This window comes from Dipodomys spectabilis, unplaced genomic scaffold, assembly GCF_019054845.1.
Source record: "Dipodomys spectabilis isolate Male_0828 unplaced genomic scaffold, ASM1905484v1 ptg000416l, whole genome shotgun sequence".
In the NCBI taxonomy this organism is placed as follows: domain Eukaryota; kingdom Metazoa; phylum Chordata; class Mammalia; order Rodentia; family Heteromyidae; genus Dipodomys; species Dipodomys spectabilis.
Window position 1 is genome coordinate 2,469,770 of NW_024871093.1, and position 17,953 is coordinate 2,487,722.

At 49.6% G+C, this 17,953-nt stretch overlaps 1 protein-coding gene across 1 annotated transcript; it reads left to right on the plus strand.

The window, feature by feature from the left end:
* Positions 1-2,440: 2,440 nt before the first annotated feature.
* Positions 2,441-17,481, plus strand: Tcn2 (transcobalamin 2). Its single transcript, XM_042667635.1, has 10 exons — positions 2,441-2,455; positions 2,792-2,988; positions 6,313-6,505; positions 8,269-8,438; positions 10,449-10,610; positions 11,422-11,594; positions 11,718-11,904; positions 14,160-14,331; positions 15,762-15,877; positions 17,022-17,481. Exons 2-10 carry the CDS (start codon positions 2,919-2,921, stop codon positions 17,081-17,083), a joined length of 1,305 nt encoding a protein of 434 aa, XP_042523569.1. The 5' UTR covers positions 2,441-2,455; positions 2,792-2,918; the 3' UTR covers positions 17,084-17,481.
* Positions 17,482-17,953: the final 472 nt, after the last annotated feature.

Genomic DNA, 17,953 nt, shown 5'->3' on the forward strand with positions numbered 1-17,953 from the left:
TTTGGGGGGGGGGGGTCCAGTTGTGGGGCCTGAACTCTGGGCCTGGGTGCTGTCCCTCAGCTCTTCAGCTCAAGGCTAGAGCTCTACCACTTGAGCCACAGTGCCACCTCTGGCTTTTTTCTTTTTGCTTATGTGGTGCTGAGGAATCGAACCCACGGCCTCAGGCATGTAAGGCAAGCGCTCTACCACTGAGCCACCTTCCCAGTCCTGGAAGACTTTTAAAATATCCTGTTTAATTAAGTGTCTTATGTCTACAACAGATTAAGAAAGGGGCCTGGCTGTTGGCTCATGCCTGTAATCCTAGCTACTCAAGGGGCTGAGATCTAAGGATCCCAATTCAAAGCCCAAGCAGGAAAGCAAGCAAGGCTTTTATTTGCAACTAACTACCAAAAGGCCGGAAGTAGAGCTGTGGCTCAAATGGTTGAGCAAAAATCTAAAAGACAGCGCCCAGGCCCTGAGTTCAAGCCCCAGAACTGACCCCTCCCCTCTCCCTCCCGTCCCCCCTCCCCCTCCCACACACAAAGGAAAGGGAAAAGATAGCACTTAGTTTTCTTGGAAGCTTGGGAGCTTAACTTAGAGTTGGATCTAGTTAATAACCATTTTACTGACTTTGGGAGATAAGTTTTACTGTACATTTAGATAAGACCAATTCACTAGACAAATGGCCACAGATTAAAGGCTCAAATAGTATGAAAATGGTTCTAGGGAAAGCAAACATGCACTCCACATCTTTGTATTGTCGGTATTCCCTCTAGAAGACTGGGTCTTCTCCTTCTTTTTCTTTTCTTTTTCTTTTTTTGTTGGTTGTGGGGTTTGAACTCTGGGCCTGGGCACTGTCCCTCAGATCTTCAGCTCAAGGCTAGCGCTCTACCACTTGAACTCTACAGTGCCACTTCAGGTTTTCTGGTGGTTAACTGGAGATAAGAGTCTCATGGACTTTCCTGCCCGAGTTGGCTTTGAACTGTGATCCTCAGATCTCGGCATCCTCAGAAGCTAGGATTACAGGCATGAGTCATCAGTGCCTGCCTTCTTTTTCTTTTTAAACATTGGTACTGGGGATTGAACTCAAGGTTGTGTGTTCTCACTCAGTTTTTTTTTTTTTTCTTTTTTTTGCTCAAGACTGGCTCTCTACCACTTGAGCCATATATCCAGTCTAGCTGCTTATTTGGAGGTAAGACGCTGAAAATCTGTCTGCTTAGGCTAGCTTTGAATCATTATCCCTAGATCTCAGCCTCCTGAATAGCTAACCTTGTAGGCATGAGTCACCAGTGCTTGGCTCCTTTTAGCTACATTTTAAGGTTTTTTTGGTTTTTTTTTGGGGGGGGGGGCAGTCATGGGGCTTGAACTCTGGGTCTGGGCGCTGTCCCTGAGCTCTTCAGTTCAAGGCTAGTGCTATACCTCTTGAGCCACAGCGCCACTTCTGGCTTTTTCTATTTATGTGGTGCTGAGGAATCGAACCCAGGGCCTCATGCCTGCGAGACAAGCACTCTACCACTGAGCCACCTTCCCAGCCATTTAATTTTGGTTTTTGTTTTTGCCAGTCGTGGTGATTGAACTCAAGGCCTGGGCACTGTTCCTGAACTACTTTTGCTCAAGGCTAGCACTCTACCACTTGAGACACAGTGCCACTTCTGGCTTTTTCTGTTTATGTGATACTGAGGAATGGAACCCAGGGCTTCATGCATGCTAGACAAGCACTCTACCACTAAGCCACATTCACAGCCCTACTTTTGGTTTTCAAACAAGGTTTTATCCTTTTTCCTGCTCACCTCAAACCAGGAGGCTGAGATCTGAGGGTTGTGGTTTGACCCAGCCTGGGTAGGAAAGACTCCTATTTCCAATAAAATTTCCAAGCCAAAAGTGGTGGTGTGGCTCAAGAGCGCTAGCTTGAAGCAAAAGAAGCTCAGGGACAGCACATAGGCCCTGAGTTCAAGCCCTAGGACTGGCAAAGAAATGAAAAAAAAAAAACCCCAAACAACTTATTTGGAGATGATTAGGGGTCACACAGTTGAGCTTGAAGGGCACTATCAGAATGATCTTGTCTAACCCCCTTATCTCTGGGATCTGTTCAAGCTCAGGTTAAGTGATCTGGCCAAGGTCACACAATTACTTGACTCATACACATTGAATCCTGTGTGTGTGCTTGTGTGCGTGTGCGTGTGTGTGTGTGTGTGTGTGTGTGTGTGTGTTGGGGGAGGGAAGGAGGAATCATTTGTTTCTTCTCTGGAGATCTTTTTAGATAGAGACTCCATGCAGTTGCTGTAGCTGCCATGATTCTCTCTTATTCTCTAACTTGCCTTGACTGTCCCGGTTGGTGGAGAGCTCCAGCCTATCTGGTCCTGGTCCAGCGGCTGCCCCGCCCTCTGGGGAGGCCCGCCAGCTGGGAGAACAGCTGACTTTAGAGCTTTCGCTCATGTGACCCATCTCGGCTCCCTGTTCCGCTCCTCGTCCCAAGGTAGGCACTTTGAGAATCTCTGAGGAGCATCAGGTAGGTGTTACCCCAGTTCTGAAAGTCTAGGGCTGCAGCAGCTGGGAGGAGGTGGGGGAACCCCAGACAGGGGCAATGGGCAGCACATGGATTTGGACATGGTCCCAGGCTTTTTAAACAGCCGTGAGAGCCATCGGATCGCAGTTGGCTTTAAAGTGGCCCCATGCAGTCCTTCCAAGCCCTTCCCCTCCTTTTGTCTGCCACCTGGAAGACAGCTGTCTTGCCCTTCCTTCCTCCGTTCTTTGACCTGCCCTCCCCTCAATAACAATAACCTTTTCCCCTTTCTCTCTGCTGACTTAGCAGTTCCCAGTGGGCGTGGAGGATTAATCAGTGACAGGAAGCCGGGATCGCTGGTGGTCAGGCTGCAAGTGCCCAGTATCTTCAAGGCCAGCCTCAAGAGTCTGCCCTGCTTCCCACCTGCTCCCCAGCCATGGGGTGTCTTGGGGCCTTCCTCTTCCTGTTGGGAAGCTTCCTGTTGGGGGCTCTGGCTAAGGACTGTGGTGAGTCACCAGTCTCCATGAGGCTGCCTTTGAACTTGGAGCTCAGAGATGAAACTTGTTATATAACTGGGGAAATTGAGGCTTGCTGGGGGCGGGCGGGACATGGGGGGCTGGGGAAACTCAGGTGCCTCTGGGAGATTCCACAGTAGTTTGGGCATGGCTGGACCTCAGGGTTTGCCATGTTTAACAAGATGAGTATCTGTCATTCACACCTGTCATCCTAGCAATCCAGGAAGCTGAGAGCTGAGGATCCTAGTTCCAAGCCAGCCTAGGCAGACAAATCTCATCTCCAATTAAGCAGTGAAAAGCCAGAAGTGAAGCTGTGGCTCAAGTGTTAGAGCACTAGCCTAGAGTGACAAAGCTAAAAACATGAGACCCTGAGTTCTAGCCCCAATGCCAACACACACACACACACACACACACACACAAACTCTATCTTTGTTAATTCAGGTATCTGTTTATTCTCTGCACCAGGCCTACAGTTAGATTTGGAGAAAGAATAAGAGCAAAATGTGTCTGATCCCTGCCCTCCTACAGCTTATATTCCAAGGGAAGGGACGGACGAAAGCAATCAGCAAACCAGGTTATGGTGAGCAGAAGCCAGGCTGCGGCAGAGAGGAGAAGAGTTTGCCAGCTCAGGTAGTGGTGGGTATGGGGAAGGGTCTCTGAGGACTAGGAGAAAAAAAGCCAGCAAGGAGTGGAGCTGAGAATTGAAGGCCCAGGAAAGGGCATGCTTGGAGGCTCAGCCCCTATCTCTCATCCAGGACCACCCACTGAGGGGCCTTTCAGCCTGCCTGTGGCTCTGGCCCCTGTACAGGTCTCAGGATCCCAGCCATCCACCTTTCTCCTTTGCTCCTTCCCAGGGCTCAGGTGACCGTGGGAAATCCTGAGAGACAGGTAAGCTGTGTGCAGGCAAAGAAGACAGAGGTCGGCCAGATGCTGGTGGCTCATACCTGTCATCCTAGCTACTCAGGAGGCTGAGATCTGAGGATCGCGCTTCAAAGCCAGCCCGGGCAGTAAAGTCTGTGAGACTCTTATTTTCAATGAACCACCAGAAAACCAGAAATGGCACTGTGGCTCTAAGTGGTAGAACGTTTCTCTTGAGCTGAAGAGCTCAGGCACATGAATTCAAGCCCCATGACAAAAAAAGAAAAAGAAAAAAAGTCAGAGTTCAGAAGGGTCAAGGGTCAAGTGACTTGTTCACAGATCTGCAGGTGGGATCTTCTCCCAAAGCCTCTTGACCTATGTTCCACAAGGTCCTTGGACCAGGCCTTTGGCCCACCTACAAAGTTCCTGTGGGAGACCAGAAGTACCCCAGCCAAACTTCCTGCCTCCCACCAGACCAGCCCCATCTCAGCCTTGGGCATTGGCCCCTAAACCTGACGCCCTTCCCTCGGCCCACACAAGACCCTTCCTTTTAGGGTCTAGAGAACTTAAGATGGGGTTGAGGGTGCCACTTGGTGCTGCTATGTCATTTACTTGATCCTGGTCTCTTTCCCGTTCGTGAGAACATGTCGGCCTCTCCTGCCTCCTCCTCCTCGGTGTGGTGCCAAGAACTCAGGGCACCTGCTGTCTGAGCTTCAAGCTCTGCAGGCCAGGAGCCTGGCAGGATTTGCCCCTTAAGCTAATGCAAGATGGACACCTATGATTCCAAAGGCCGATGTCACTCAGCTGGGTGGCACTGGGCACAGGAGGCACCAGTGGGGAGGGCCCTCACCCAAAGGCACCTTTATTAGCCAGGTCAGTCTGCCCAGTGTCTTCTTTCTGAGATTAAACTGTGGTTCTCAGCCTTCTTCCACTGCCCAAGTCTCAGCTTATAACTTTTTTTCTTATGTCGGTTCTGAGGCTTGAACTCAGGGCCTTGTACTCTTTTTTGTTTTTTCTGGTCCTAGGGCTTGAACTCAGGGCCCGAGCACTGTCCCTGAGCTTCTTTTGCTTAAGGCTAGCGCTCTACCATTTGAGCCATGGCTCTACTTCTGGCTTTTTATAGTGCCTAATAGGATATAAGAGTCTCACAGTCAGCCTAAAGCTGGCTTTGAATCATGATCCTCAGAGCTCAGTTTCCTGAGTAGTTAGGATAATAGGCATGAGCCACCATCACCCGGCAGCTGGCATTTTTTTACTTGGCTCTTTTACTCAGGCTGGTGTTCTACCACTTGAGCCACATCTGCACGTCTGGCTTTTTGCTAGTTAATTGGAGATTAAAAATCTCACAGCTTTGGGGCTGGGAAGGTGGCTCAGTGGTAGAGTGCTTGCCTTGCAATGCATGAAGCCCTGGGTTCGATTCCCCAGCACCACATAAGCAAAAAGAAAAAAGCCGGAAGTGGCGCTGTGGCTCAAGTGGTAGAGGGCTAGCCTTGAGCTGAAGAGCTGAGGGACAGTACCCAGGCCCAGAGTTCAGGCCCCACAACTGGACCCCTCCCAAAAAAAAAAAACAACTCACAGCTTTATCTGTATACATTTCAAATCTCAAACCTCAAATCTCAGCCTCCTGAGTAGCTAGGATTATACGCATGAGCCACCAGCACCCAGCTTATTTTTAAATCCCCCACCCCCTTGACTTTCTGAGTGAATATTTGGTAAGAATCCAATGACTTGCTCAGGCCTGGCCCTGCACAGCAAAGAATTATTTGGAGCTCAGCCACCAGGGAATGGTCACCTGATCACAAGGATACCTGTGACTTTGGAAACTCAGAGAGCTCAGCTGTATCCAAAGAACTATGGTTCTCAGGATAAGAGGCAGGCCAGTGGTTGTTTTCCTTAGTTGTCTGGGTGGGGCGGCCTTCTTGGAATCCTGGGATATGACACTAGGTAGGCCAGCAGCTGGAGCCAGCAGCCATGGGAAGGCAGTTAAATGGGAACAAAAAGTTCTTTTAGAACAATCTCTAAGGGACCCTGTTTTGTTTGGCTTTGTTTGGGCACTTGGGATTGATCTCAGGGCCTTGAGCCACACCCTTCATCCTTTAGCTTCCAGTTTCAATTTTTAGATAGGGTCTCTTGCTTTTGATCATGCCTGGCCTTGAGTTGTGATCCCCCAGCCTCTACCTTCCGAGTATGGGGGCTTACAGATGTGCATGTTGGTGATTTATTTTTTTCTGTTTTTAAGACAAGGTTTTGCTCAGGCTGTTCTTGAACTCATGATCCTCTTGCCACTACCTCCCAAGCGCTGGGATTCTAGGCTTGGATCACCACACTCAGCTCTGACTGCCCAGACTTTCTCTCTTTATCTACTTTAGTTCCTGTAGAAGACTTGGGTAAGATAAAAGCAGTTGTTTCCTGGTGGCCTGGCCTTCTGGTTCCACTTGTACCATTTTCTCCCCTAAGTCATACCACAGGTGGACAGCCAGCTGGTGGACAAGCTGGGCCAGCGTCTCTTGCCTTGGATGGACCAGCTCTCCTTGGAGCACCTGAACCCCAGCATCTACGTGGGCCTGCGCCTTTCCAGCCTACAGGCTGGGACTAAGGAAGACCTCTACCTGCACAGCCTCAAGCTCAACTACCAGCGGTGCCTCCTGGGGTACTGTGGCCCACTCTCTTCTTCCCCATATCCTAACAGGCGGGAGACCTGGGGTCTGATTTGGGACTGTTGCACTACTTAGTAGGAAGACTTCAGGCAATTTGTCTTTTCTGGGCTTTCCTTCATTGGCAGAATGAAGGGGTTGGTTGGAGTAGATCAGAGATGCTAATGTAGATCCTTTGTGCCTGGTACCACACCTCTCTGCCTCAGTGTGTGAAGCAGACATCATTAATCCATGACATCACTCTCATACCTAACCCAGAAGTAGCCCCTGACACGTTCTGAGCTCTTTTCCTGTGCATGAGGCAGACATCACTAATCCATGACTGAACTCTCTCATACTGAGGCAAGAAACAATCCCGGACTTTCTGAGCTCCTCTATTCAGTGCATGAGGCAGACATCATTAATCCATGACCACATTCTCAGCCCAGCCCAGAAGCAGCGCCCGACCCTTTCTGAGTTCCTTTCCTGAGCATGTCAGACATCACTAATCAGTGACTGCATTCTTTCATACTAAGTCCAGAAAGCACTGTTCTGTGCTTCCTTTCCAAGGAACATTAAGAGAGGCCTATTTGGGGGAGGAGGAGGGTGTTGTAAAGAATCAGGAGTAGCCACAAAGCATCTTCCCGTCCTGTTTGGCCTCTCAAAAGAAATAGATGTAGGAAGAAGAAAGATAAGAGCATGTATGATGAAACATGGCCAAAATGTGGGCCAAGCACACAGACAATTTAGAGTCAGGAGCCCTCAGAGTTTATCCTTGAGTTTCATATTTCATCTTATAGCTTGCCTGGTTGGTAGCTAATGCCCATAATCTCAGCTAGCCAGCAAGCAGAGATTGGGAAGATCAGGGCTCAAACTCTACCAGGACAGAAGTTAAGACTTCCATCTCAACCACCAGTCTAGAATGGTGGCACACATCTTTTTTTTTTTTTTTTTTTGCCAGTCCTGGGGCTGGGGCTTGAACTCAGGACCTGAACACTGTCCCTGAGCCTCTCTGTGCTCAAGGCTAGCACTCTACCAGTTTAGCCACAGCACCACTTCTGCCTTTTTCTTTTCTTTTCTTTTTTTGTTGATCGTGGAGCTTGAACTCGGCCTGGGCGCTGTCCCTGAGCTCTTCAGCTCAAGATGAGTGCTCTACCACTTGAGCCACACTGCCACCTCCAGTTTTCTGGTGGTTTATTGGAGATGAGAGTCTTACGGACATTTCTACCCAAGCTGGCTTTAAACCGTGGTCATCAGATCTCAGTCTCCTGAGTAGCTAGGATTACAGGCATGAACCACCAGTGCCTGGCTGGCTTTTTCTTTGTATGTGGTACTGAGGAATCGAACCCAGGGCTTCATGCATGCTAAGCAAGCACTCTACCACTAAGCCACATTTCCAGGCCAGCACACATCTTTTTGATGCGGCTATGCGGTGGGAGGATTAGACAGGAGGACCATGAGTCAAGACTCCCTGAGGAAAACCCATGAGACTCTACGTGATAAAAATCACTAAGGCAAAAAGAGCGTTGGGATACAGCCCAAGTGGTAGCATGCCTGTCAAGACCCTTAGTGCAAACCCAATACCACAAAAACCCTTCATCTTCTAAATATCTGTAATATATACTCTGTAACATGGCTAACACCTAATTCGGTGGTTCTAGCAGTATCCAGCTGTTGGTTTTTTCCCCCTTATTTTTGTGATGTTGGAGGGAGTACCCCCAAACAGGCTTATGCAGGTGACATTTACCCGCAGAAATATTGATCACTGGCTTTGTCCTAGGCCTGTCTCTGAAGATGACAACAGTGACTGTGAGATCAAGCCTTCCATGGGCCAGCTGGCCCTCTACCTGCTGGCTCTCAGGGCCAACTGCGAGTTCATCGGGGGCCAGAAGGGAGACAGGCTGGTCTCCCAGCTCAAGTGGTACCTGGAGAATGAGAAGAGGGCGATTGGTGAGGAGACGCCTCATACTAGTGTGGGGAGGACCAGTGGGGAGGGCTCATTAGCTGGGATTCCTGCTGAGAATCTGAATTGTGGGGGTGGGGGTGGGGGTGCTGCCTGTAATCTCTGCTCTTCAGGAAGCGAGGTGGGAGGATTGCAACAATGAGGAAAAAAGAAAACACAAAAATATATGACCCCATTTGGAAAATAACTAAAGCCAAAGGGTTAAGAGTGTAACCACACGTGGTGGAATGGCTGCCTAGCAAACCAGGGAGAGGCCCTGAGTTCAAAACCTCAGTACCAAACAAAACGCTGGGTCTCCTGCCCAGTCTCTTTTCCTTCTCCATGCTTCCATTTCACTAATGTTGTAGTGGTTTGGACCTGCCCTAGTAGCCTTTCCTGCCTGCCTGTCTGCCTTCCTGCCTGCCTGCCTTCCTGCCTGCCTGCCTGCCAGCCTTTCTTCCTTTTTTCTCTCTTCCTTGTAATTTTTTTTTGGCAGTACACTTGAGCAACTTGCTCGATCAGTTGCTGTTCTACCACTTAAGCCATGCCTAGAGCCCAGATTTTGACTGATTTTTTTGTTTTGAGATGGAGATTCTTCTATTGAGGTTAGCTTCAAACCATGGTCCACTGGATCTTAGCTGCTTTTCTCTTTCTTTCTTTCTTTTTGGGGGGGGGTTCGGTCGTGGGGCCTGAACTCTGGGCCTGGGCGCTGTCAGCTCTTCAGCTCAAGGCTAGCGCTCTACCACTTGAGCCACAGCGCCACTTCCGGCTTTTTTTTTCTGCTTATGTGGTGCTGAGGAATCGAACCCAGGGCCTCAAGCATGTAAGGCAAGCGCTCTACCACTGAGCCACCTTCCCAGCCCTCTTAGCTTCTTAAGTAGCTAGGATTACAGGTAGGAACCACAGACTCCCAGCTGCTAGCAGCCTAGCCCTCCTTTTCTTGCCTTTCCACTCTTTGATAAGACCTGATGCTCAGCCACTAAGGCTGACCTGACCACCCACCTCTGGGACACCTGTCCAGCCTCTTTACTGCTTACTTCTGTAAGCAGTCAACTCGCTGCCAATTTCCTGGGCTCCCAACTCAACCCAGCACTAGCAGCTAGAGCGAGTATTTTCAATAGAAATCCCAGGCTAAGAATGGTAGTAAACATCTCTAATCCAAGCTTCTTGGGAAGCAAAAGTAGGATTATAGTCCAAGCCAGGAACAAGTGGAAGATACTATCTGAAAAATAAACTAAAGCAAAAATGATGGGACTCATGACTCAAGTGGTAGAGCACCTGCCTGGCAAGCTCAAGGCTCTGAATTAAAAATGTCAGTATCTCTCTCTCATACACACACACACACACACAAACATCTTTTTTCCAGGTGTGGTCTCACTTCTATAATCTTAACAACACAGGAGATTGAGTATTGAGACTGAGGATCACAATTTGAGGCCAACGTAGGACGAAAAGATCTTGAGACCTTAAATTTGAGGCCAACGTAGGACGAAAAGATCTTGAGACCTTATTTGAAAATAACAAGCAAAAAGAGGGCTGGAGGTATGACTCAAGTGGTAGAGCACCAACCTAGCAAATGTAAAGCACCACACACACACACACACACACACACACACACACACACACACACACACACACACACACACACACACACACACACACACCTAAAGAAAGGTAAAGAAAAAGAAAGTGTCCCTGTAATCCAAGCTATGCAATGGCTGAGCTCTGAGGATCATGGTTCAAAGCCAGCTAAGGCAAGAAAGTCTATAAGACACTTATCTCCAGTTAACCACCAAAAAGCCAGAAGTGATTGTGACTTAAGTGGTAGAGCACCCTCCTTGAGAAAAAGTTAAGGGATGGTGCCTAGATCCTGGAGTTGGAACCCCAGGGCTGGCACAAAAAAAATAAACCAATCACAAACAAAGTAAGAATGGATTGGAGATTCAGGAAATGGCACGAGTATCCCCAGATGCTAGCACTTGACCTGTTTCCCATCACCTCCTTCTTCTCCTTCTCAGGGCACAACCACAAGGGTCACCCCCATAGTGGCTACTACAAGTACGGCCTCGGCATCCTGGCCCTGTGTCTCCACCAGAAGCGGGTCCATGACCACGTGGTGGGCAAGCTGCTGTACGCGGTGGAACACGACCACCATCTCCACCAGGGCCACTTCTCTGTGGGTGAGTGGACCTGAGCCCATTGAAGCCTCCTACAGGACCTGTCCCCATATTCACTGTTCCCTTGGGACCCAGCCTTATCAAATTCCTTAGCAATGAGGGGCTCATGGGGGAGGGGGGGGCGCGCACACACACACACACACACACACACACACACACACACACCCACACACACACACACACCTTCCCCAGGGCAAGCCAAGCGATGGTTCATTTAAAATGACCTTCCAGACAGAATCTCTTGATAAAGGATGTCATACAAGCCAAGGGTTTAGCATGAGCCTGATATGGAGAATGTTCCAGGCACATAGCTCTGATCTTAGCATTCTATTAGCTGGGATTTGGGGACCTGAGTTCTGGACCCGCTTCTGCATTGTGTGACCTTAGTTTGCTTTTTTGCATTTCTTACGAAAAGTTAAGGTCTTGTCTAGGTCTTGGGTGAAAGAGTATGCTCCTTGCATAGGGGAAGGGGAGAAGGGTATGTAGATACCCACCGAAAGGGCAACAGCAGGGGCTCTGAGAACAGATTAAAAAAAACTACAGCAGACACGTTAAAATTATCTAGAGGAGGCAGGCACACACACACACACACACACACACACACACACACACACACACGGAGTAAAGTTTCTTGAGTTCGGTTCCAGACCAGGAGAATCCTGGGCAAAACACCTAGCTGATGTGATTACATAGCTGTCCCCCCTCTTTGAGCCCTCACTAGTTGCCCATAACCACAAGGACATGAACCCCAATGCCCTGCCAGGCCTGGCTCCATGGGGTCGTCTGGCTCACCCTTTTCTTGTCCCCTACTCAGACACAATGGCCATGGCTGGCTTGGCCTTCACTTGTCTGGAGCGCTCTGGCTTCAACCCGGATCTGAGGCCACGGATCACCGTGGCCGTGGCCACAACACGAGAAAAAGTCCTGCTGGCCCAGACCCCCGAGGGCTACTTTGGGAATGTCTACAGCACCCCTTTGGCACTGCAGGTGGGAAGGAGACACTGGAGCCTTGGTTCTTCCCAGGGGCTGCTGGGGATTGGTCAGTGGCTGGAAGATCTGGCTCCTCCCACTGACTGGCCCCTCCTTCCTGTCTTCTCTGCCTTGGTACAGTTGCTCATGACCTCCTCAATGCCTGCGGTGGAGCTGGGTGCTGCGTGCCTAAAGGCGAGGACCGCTCTGCTGGCCAGCCTGCAGGAGGAGAGCTTCCAGAATGTTCTCATGATTTCCCAGCTGCTTCCTGTCCTGAACAGCAAGACCTACATCGATCTCATCTTCCCAGACTGCCAGGCACCAAGAGGTAGCAGGGCTTTTTGTATTCTTCAAGCCCTTTGTGTTACCTGCCAGCCCCAAGGCCTCTCGGCTGTCTGCTGGTCCCAGCAAGAGGGAAGTTGCTTGGCGTGTGTGTGTGTGTGTGTGTGTGTGTGCGCGCGCGCGCGTGCTAGCCCAATGCTGGGGCTTGAACTCAGGGCCCTGTACTCTTGTTCTATGCTCTTTTTTTTTCTCTCAAGGCTGGTGCTCTACCACTTGAGCCACTCATCCACTTTCAGCTTTTTTGTTGGTTCATTGGAGATCAGAATCTCTTGTATTTGTCTGTCCGGGCTGGCTTCAAACTAGGGTCCTCAGATCTCAGCTTCCAAAATAGCTAGGATTATAGATGTGAATCACCAGCACCCAGCTTCAGTGGAGAAAAATATTTGAGTGAATGAATGAATGGGTTGAGGAATAGGGAGAGACATGTTTTGATTAACTCTGTTTCACGGTGAGCCTCAAGGACGGCAGCCATGAAACAGGGTGTTGAGGGAATTTGCAAGGAGAAAGGAAAGAGAAAAGGAGGCAGCAAGATCATAAGCACAACACCGAGAGGTAAAGAATTTGGGAGAACTGGGTGCCTGTGGCTTACTCCTGTAAGCCCAGCTACTTGGGAGGCTGAGATCAGGAGTATCACAATTTGAGGCCAACCAGGGTAGAAAAGTTCATGAGGCCTCTTCTCAATGGAGAGCTGGACAAGGTGGCATGCACCTGCTAACCTAGCTACTGGGGAAGCCTCACAGAAGTGGATAGCTGCAGGAAGTAAGATCTTATTTTCTTATATCAAAGTAACCAGCAAAAGCTGGTGCTCACAGCTATAACCCTAGCTAACTCAGAAGCAGAGATCTGAGGATCCTGGTTCAAAGCCTGCCTGGGTAGGAAAGTCTATGAGACTCCTATCTCCAATTAAATACCAAAAAGCTGGAAGTGGAGCTTTGGCTGGGATAGTGCCTGGGATAGTGCCCTGGCCCTGTGTTCTAACCCTAGTATTGGCACCCCCCCCCAAAAAAAAAAGAATTTGAGAGGGCATAGCAGTTGGGAGGCTGAATCAGGAGGATCATGAGTTTGAGCCCAGCCTGGGGTGCATGTCAAGTTCAAAGCCAGTTCGGACTGGTAGTGAGACACCATCTCAAAAACAAATGAACAGAGGCTGGGAATGTGGCTCAGTGGTAGAGTACTTGCCTGGCATGCATGAAGCCCTGGGTTCGGTTCCTCATACCACATAAACAGAAAAAGCCAGAAGTGGTGCTGTGGCTTAAGTGGTACAGTGCTAGCCTTGAGCAAATGAAGCTCAGAGACAGTGCCCAGGCCCTGAGTCCAAGCCCCAGGACTAGTAAAAAAAAAAAAAAAAAAGCAAATGAGCAAACCCATCATTTATGCCAGTATCTGGTAACTCATGCTTGTAATCCTAGCTACTCAGGGAAGCTGGGATCTGAGGATCCTCGTTTAAAACCAGTCAGTGCAGACAAATCTGTGAGACTCTTACGTCCAATTAACTAGCAAAAAAAAGCCAGAGGTAGAGGTGTGGCTCAATTGGTAGAGAGCCAATTTTGAACAATAAAAAAAAAAATCAAGCAAGAGTCAAGCTCCTGAGTTCAAGTCCTACCACTGGCTCACACATACAAATCTCCAAGAACAACAACAACAACAAAAGAATTGGGGGGGGGGGGTTAGGGAAATTAGCAATTGGTGGAGAGCAGGAAGCAGGAAGGGAAAGGAGGTGAGACCATCAGAGGTAAGGAAGCGTAAGCAATGAGTGTTCTAGAAGGAGCCCCCAGGGTGCAATGGGGCAGGTAGGTGGGAGGGGAATGTACTAGAAGCAGAGAAACCAGGGCCCTTGGGCCTTGGGAGGCTGTGGAGGCCAGGGTCAAAGAGATGGGGCTGTTGATCCTGTGATCATGGCTGAGACCCAGGGAGGGCCATGGTCCACAGGGTCATAGGGTCTTTGCAGGAAGACAGGAGGACTGCCGGGCGCTGGTGGCTCACGCCTGTCATCCTAGCTACTCAGGAGGCTGAGATCTGAGGATCTCGGTTCAAAGCCAGCCCGGGCAGGAAAGACCGTGAGACTCCTATCTCCAATAAATCACCAGAAAACCGGAAGTGGCGTTGTGGCTCAAGTGGTAGAGCGCTCGCCTTGAGCTGAAGAGCTGAGGGACAGCGCCCAGGCCCAGAGTTCAAGCCCCACGACCGACAAAAAAAAAAAGACAGGAGGACTCACATCTGGGCTCTCTGTCTCCCTGGCAGTCATGTTGATGCCAGCTACTGAGGGCCCGTCCCTGATCCACGCGCCCAGGATGATCAGTGTCACCCTGAAGGTCTCCAGCATTGTGCCGCCGTACCAACAGGCCATCTCCATCCTCGCTGGGTCCTCCTTGGAGGATGTCCTGAAGAAAGCCCAAGAACTTGGAGGGTTCACGTGAGTCCGTTCACCTCCCAGCCCTCACCCGCTCAAGGCCTCCGGGCACAAAATGAGATCAGGAAGGGGCAGAGGACAGAGGAGAGGGCTTCCTTGGAAGAAGGACCAGTCCAACTTCGGTGTCTGTCTTCTGTACTCCTTGCTAGTCCATACTGATATGGAAACAAGGAGCCAGGGAGCAGCCTTGTGAGGAAGGCTTAGGGCTGGGTGTGGTGATGCACACTTAATCCTGGCAATTTGGGAGGCAGAGGTAGAAGCATCTCAAGTTTGAGACCAACCTGGACAAAGTAAGTTCCTATCTCAAAAATGAAATAAAGCCCAGTGCCAATGGCTTATGCGTAGGATGTTAGTTCGAAGCCAGCCCAGGCAGGAAAGCCTTGGAGACTCCATCTCTAGTTAACCAGCAAGAAAATAAAAACTAGATTAGAGGTGTGGTTCAAGTAGAATAGTGCCAGTCAACCAAACTTGAGTCCCTGAGTTCAAACCCCAGTATTGCCAAATAAATAAAGTTGTTTCTTATTTATGTATGTATGTATGTATTTGTTTATTTATTTATTGCCAGACCTTGGGCTTGAACTTGGTGCCTGGGCACTGATCCTGAGCTTCTTTTGCTCAAAACTAGACCTCTACCACTTGAGCCACAGCTCCGCTTCTGGCATCATGGTAGCTAACTGGAGTCTTAGCCAGGTGCTGGTGGCTCACACCTGTCATCCTAGCTGTTCAGGAGGATGAGATCTGAGGATCATAGTTCAAAGTGAGCCCAGGCAGGGAAGTCCAGAGCCCAGGCAGGAAAGTCCAAGAGACTCTTACCTCCAATTAACCACTGGAAAACTGGAAGTGGAGCAGTGGCCCAAAGTGGTAGAGCGCTTGCCTTGAGCCAAAAATCTCAGGAGCAGTGGCCAAGCTGTGGCTTCAAGCCCCACAGCTGATCAAAAAACAAACAAACAAAAAAGCAAACAACAACAACAAAACTGAAAAGCCAATAACGTTGACATAAGGACCCTGCAGAAGTGCAGGCCTGTACTGTTCGTCCACTGCACTTTGTTTTTGGTTGGTCATGGGGCTTGAACTCTGGACCTGGGCACTGTCCCTGAGCTCTTCAGCTCAAAGTGAGCACTCTACCACAGCACCACTTCCTGTTTTCTGGTGGCTAATTGGAGATAAGAGACTCATGGGCTTTCCTGCCCGGGCTGGCTTGGAACCACGAGCTTTAGATCTCAGCTTCCTAAGTAGCAAGGATTACAAGTGTGAGCCACCAGGTCCTGCCTCCACTGTAGTTTTAGTCACCATTGTGCCCAGCAGCACAGGATGCCCGGTCCTAGATACTGGCCCTGAAGGTGAAGGCAGGACTTCTGCAGATGTATGTGAACTCTCAATCTCCCCTTGGGGATGACAGGTGCCTCCTCTTTCTCCACCTTTCCCTTTTCTAGGTATGGAACCAAGGCCTCCTTGTCAGGCCCCTACCTGACCTCAGTGATGGGGAAAGAAGCCGGGGATCAAGAGTACTGGCAGCTTCTCCGAGCTCCTGACACTCCCCTGCTGCAAGGTGGGTCTGCTAGCCCATCACCCCTAGACGTGCCCCCTGTACACACGCTGTTCCCGCAGTGAGCCTTCCTGGGTTAAAGCTGCAAATCACCGATGCTCAATGGTTAAATATAATTCATTTCATTAACTCGGTAGACTTCTTGTGGAAGCTATTGTGAAATCTTCACGTGTACTAGAAAGAGTTTTAAAAGAAGAAAATTAAAATCATCTGTAAGCTGGGCACTGGTGGTTCATTCCTGTAACCCTAGCTACCCAGGAGACTGAGATCTGAGGATCCCAGTTCAAAGCCAGCCCAGGCAGAAAAGTCCCAGTGAGACTCTTATCTCCAATTAACCACTCAAAAACTGGAAGTAGAACTGTGGCTCAAAGTGGTAGAGCGCTAGCTTTGAGCAAAAGAAACTCTGAGACAGTTCAAGCCCCCCAACCCCCACAATAAATAAATACATACATAAAATCACCTATAATTCACTATTTAAAAACAACCACTTAAAAATAAATTGGGGGTGTTTTTGCTTCTAGATATACCCCCAATGTTTGGGTTTTCCACTTAAAACAAAAAAACAATGAGACATCAGAAGTGGATGACTGTCAGTCCAGCTTTGTGGGAGGTGGGAAATAGGAGGATCATGGTTCTACTATATCCTGGACAAGAAACTCCATCTCATTGGAAAGCTTTGTGCGGCGATGTGTGCTTGACATCCTCACTATGCTGAAAAGATTAAAACAGGTGGATTGTGGTCCAGGTGTATGCCCAGGCAGAAAGAGAGACCCTATCTCAAAAAGTAAGCAGTATAGCCAGACACTGGTAGCTCACCTCTGTAGTTCTGGCTCTTCTGGACCCTGAGATCTGAGAATCTCAGTTCAAAGCCAGCCTGAGCAGGGAAAGTTCATGAAACATTTGCCTCCAATTAACCTGCAAAAAGCCAGAAGTGGCTCCAGTAGCCTTTACTGAAAAAGCCAAACAAGAAGACATGAGTTCAAGCCTTAGGACCAGTACAACAACAACAACAACACAACACCAACAACAAACAGTCTAAGTAGATCTTATTGACCGTGGCTTTAGGCGGGCAGGGGAGGTCCAGATGCTGAGGGTCAGGTGGGATCGTACTCCTGGTGAATCCTCTTGCCCTTACCTCTTCCTGCAGGCATTGCTGACTACAAACCCCAGGATGGAGAAACCATTGAGCTGAGGCTGGTTAGCTGGTAGTCTCTGAACTGCGTCGCCCAGTACCCAGCCTGGTGGGACCCCATGCTCTGGCCTCGCTCCTGGAACAGATCCTGGCCTGGCTCTGCTGCCACCTTCTGCACACGCACCACCTCAGCCACCACCCCTGCAAAGATCCGAAGAAGCTACACTGCTCACTCCAGAGCAGAGAGCTGGGCGCCTCTCCTGGGATGTCTGCCAGCCCAGATCAGGGGTGCCCTGGCCCTCAGCCTCCCACCCACGCCCTGCAGGAAGGCCTCCGCCGCCCAGGGACTGTGGCCCTGACCCTCAGCTCTCCACTCCCGACAGGTGACAGCCACAGAGCTGGGCCTGGTGCTACGCAAGGTCTCCGCAATGCTCATCTCCCATCTGTGACTCCATTAAAGTCTTGGTTGTCTGAAGCAGGGTTGGAGCATGCTGGTGTCTGATGCTGGGCAGCACAGGGGAAGGGAGGAGAGCACGAGAATTTGAACTCACAGCCTTATACTTGCTAGGCAGGTGCTTTACCAGTTGAGCTATACTACTAGTCCTTTTTGTTTTCGTTATTTTTTTTTTCAGGTAGGGTTTTGTGGTTTGGGATTTGGTTTTGGTTTTGGTTTTGGTCTAGGGCTGACCTCAGACCTTAGACTTCCTATTTATTCCCAAACAGTTTCAGCCACAGCTATGGGCTTCCATGCCTGGCTTATTTGTTGATATGAGGTCTTCAGTAACTTTTTTGCCTTGGCTGGCCATGAATTGTAAGCCTCTTGAGTAGCTGAGATTACAGGCAGGAGCAACCATGCCAAATCTCATTTCTGCTTTGCCGATGAGGACATGGGTACTCAAAAAGAGGAAGTGGTTCACCCAAGATCACAGTAATGCTGTAGGAGGAGG

Bases quoted from the DNA above. Each gene is read 5' to 3' on its own strand.
- Tcn2 (XM_042667635.1), top strand. From the start codon at position 2,919: ATGGGGTGTCTTGGGGCCTTCCTCTTCCTGTTGGGAAGCTTCCTGTTG. The intron at 10,611-11,421 runs GTGAGTGGACCT...TCCCCTACTCAG, and splicing joins CCAGGGCCACTTCTCTGTGG to ACACAATGGCCATGGCTGGC. The intron at 14,332-15,761 runs GTGAGTCCGTTC...TCCCTTTTCTAG, and splicing joins CAAGAACTTGGAGGGTTCAC to GTATGGAACCAAGGCCTCCT.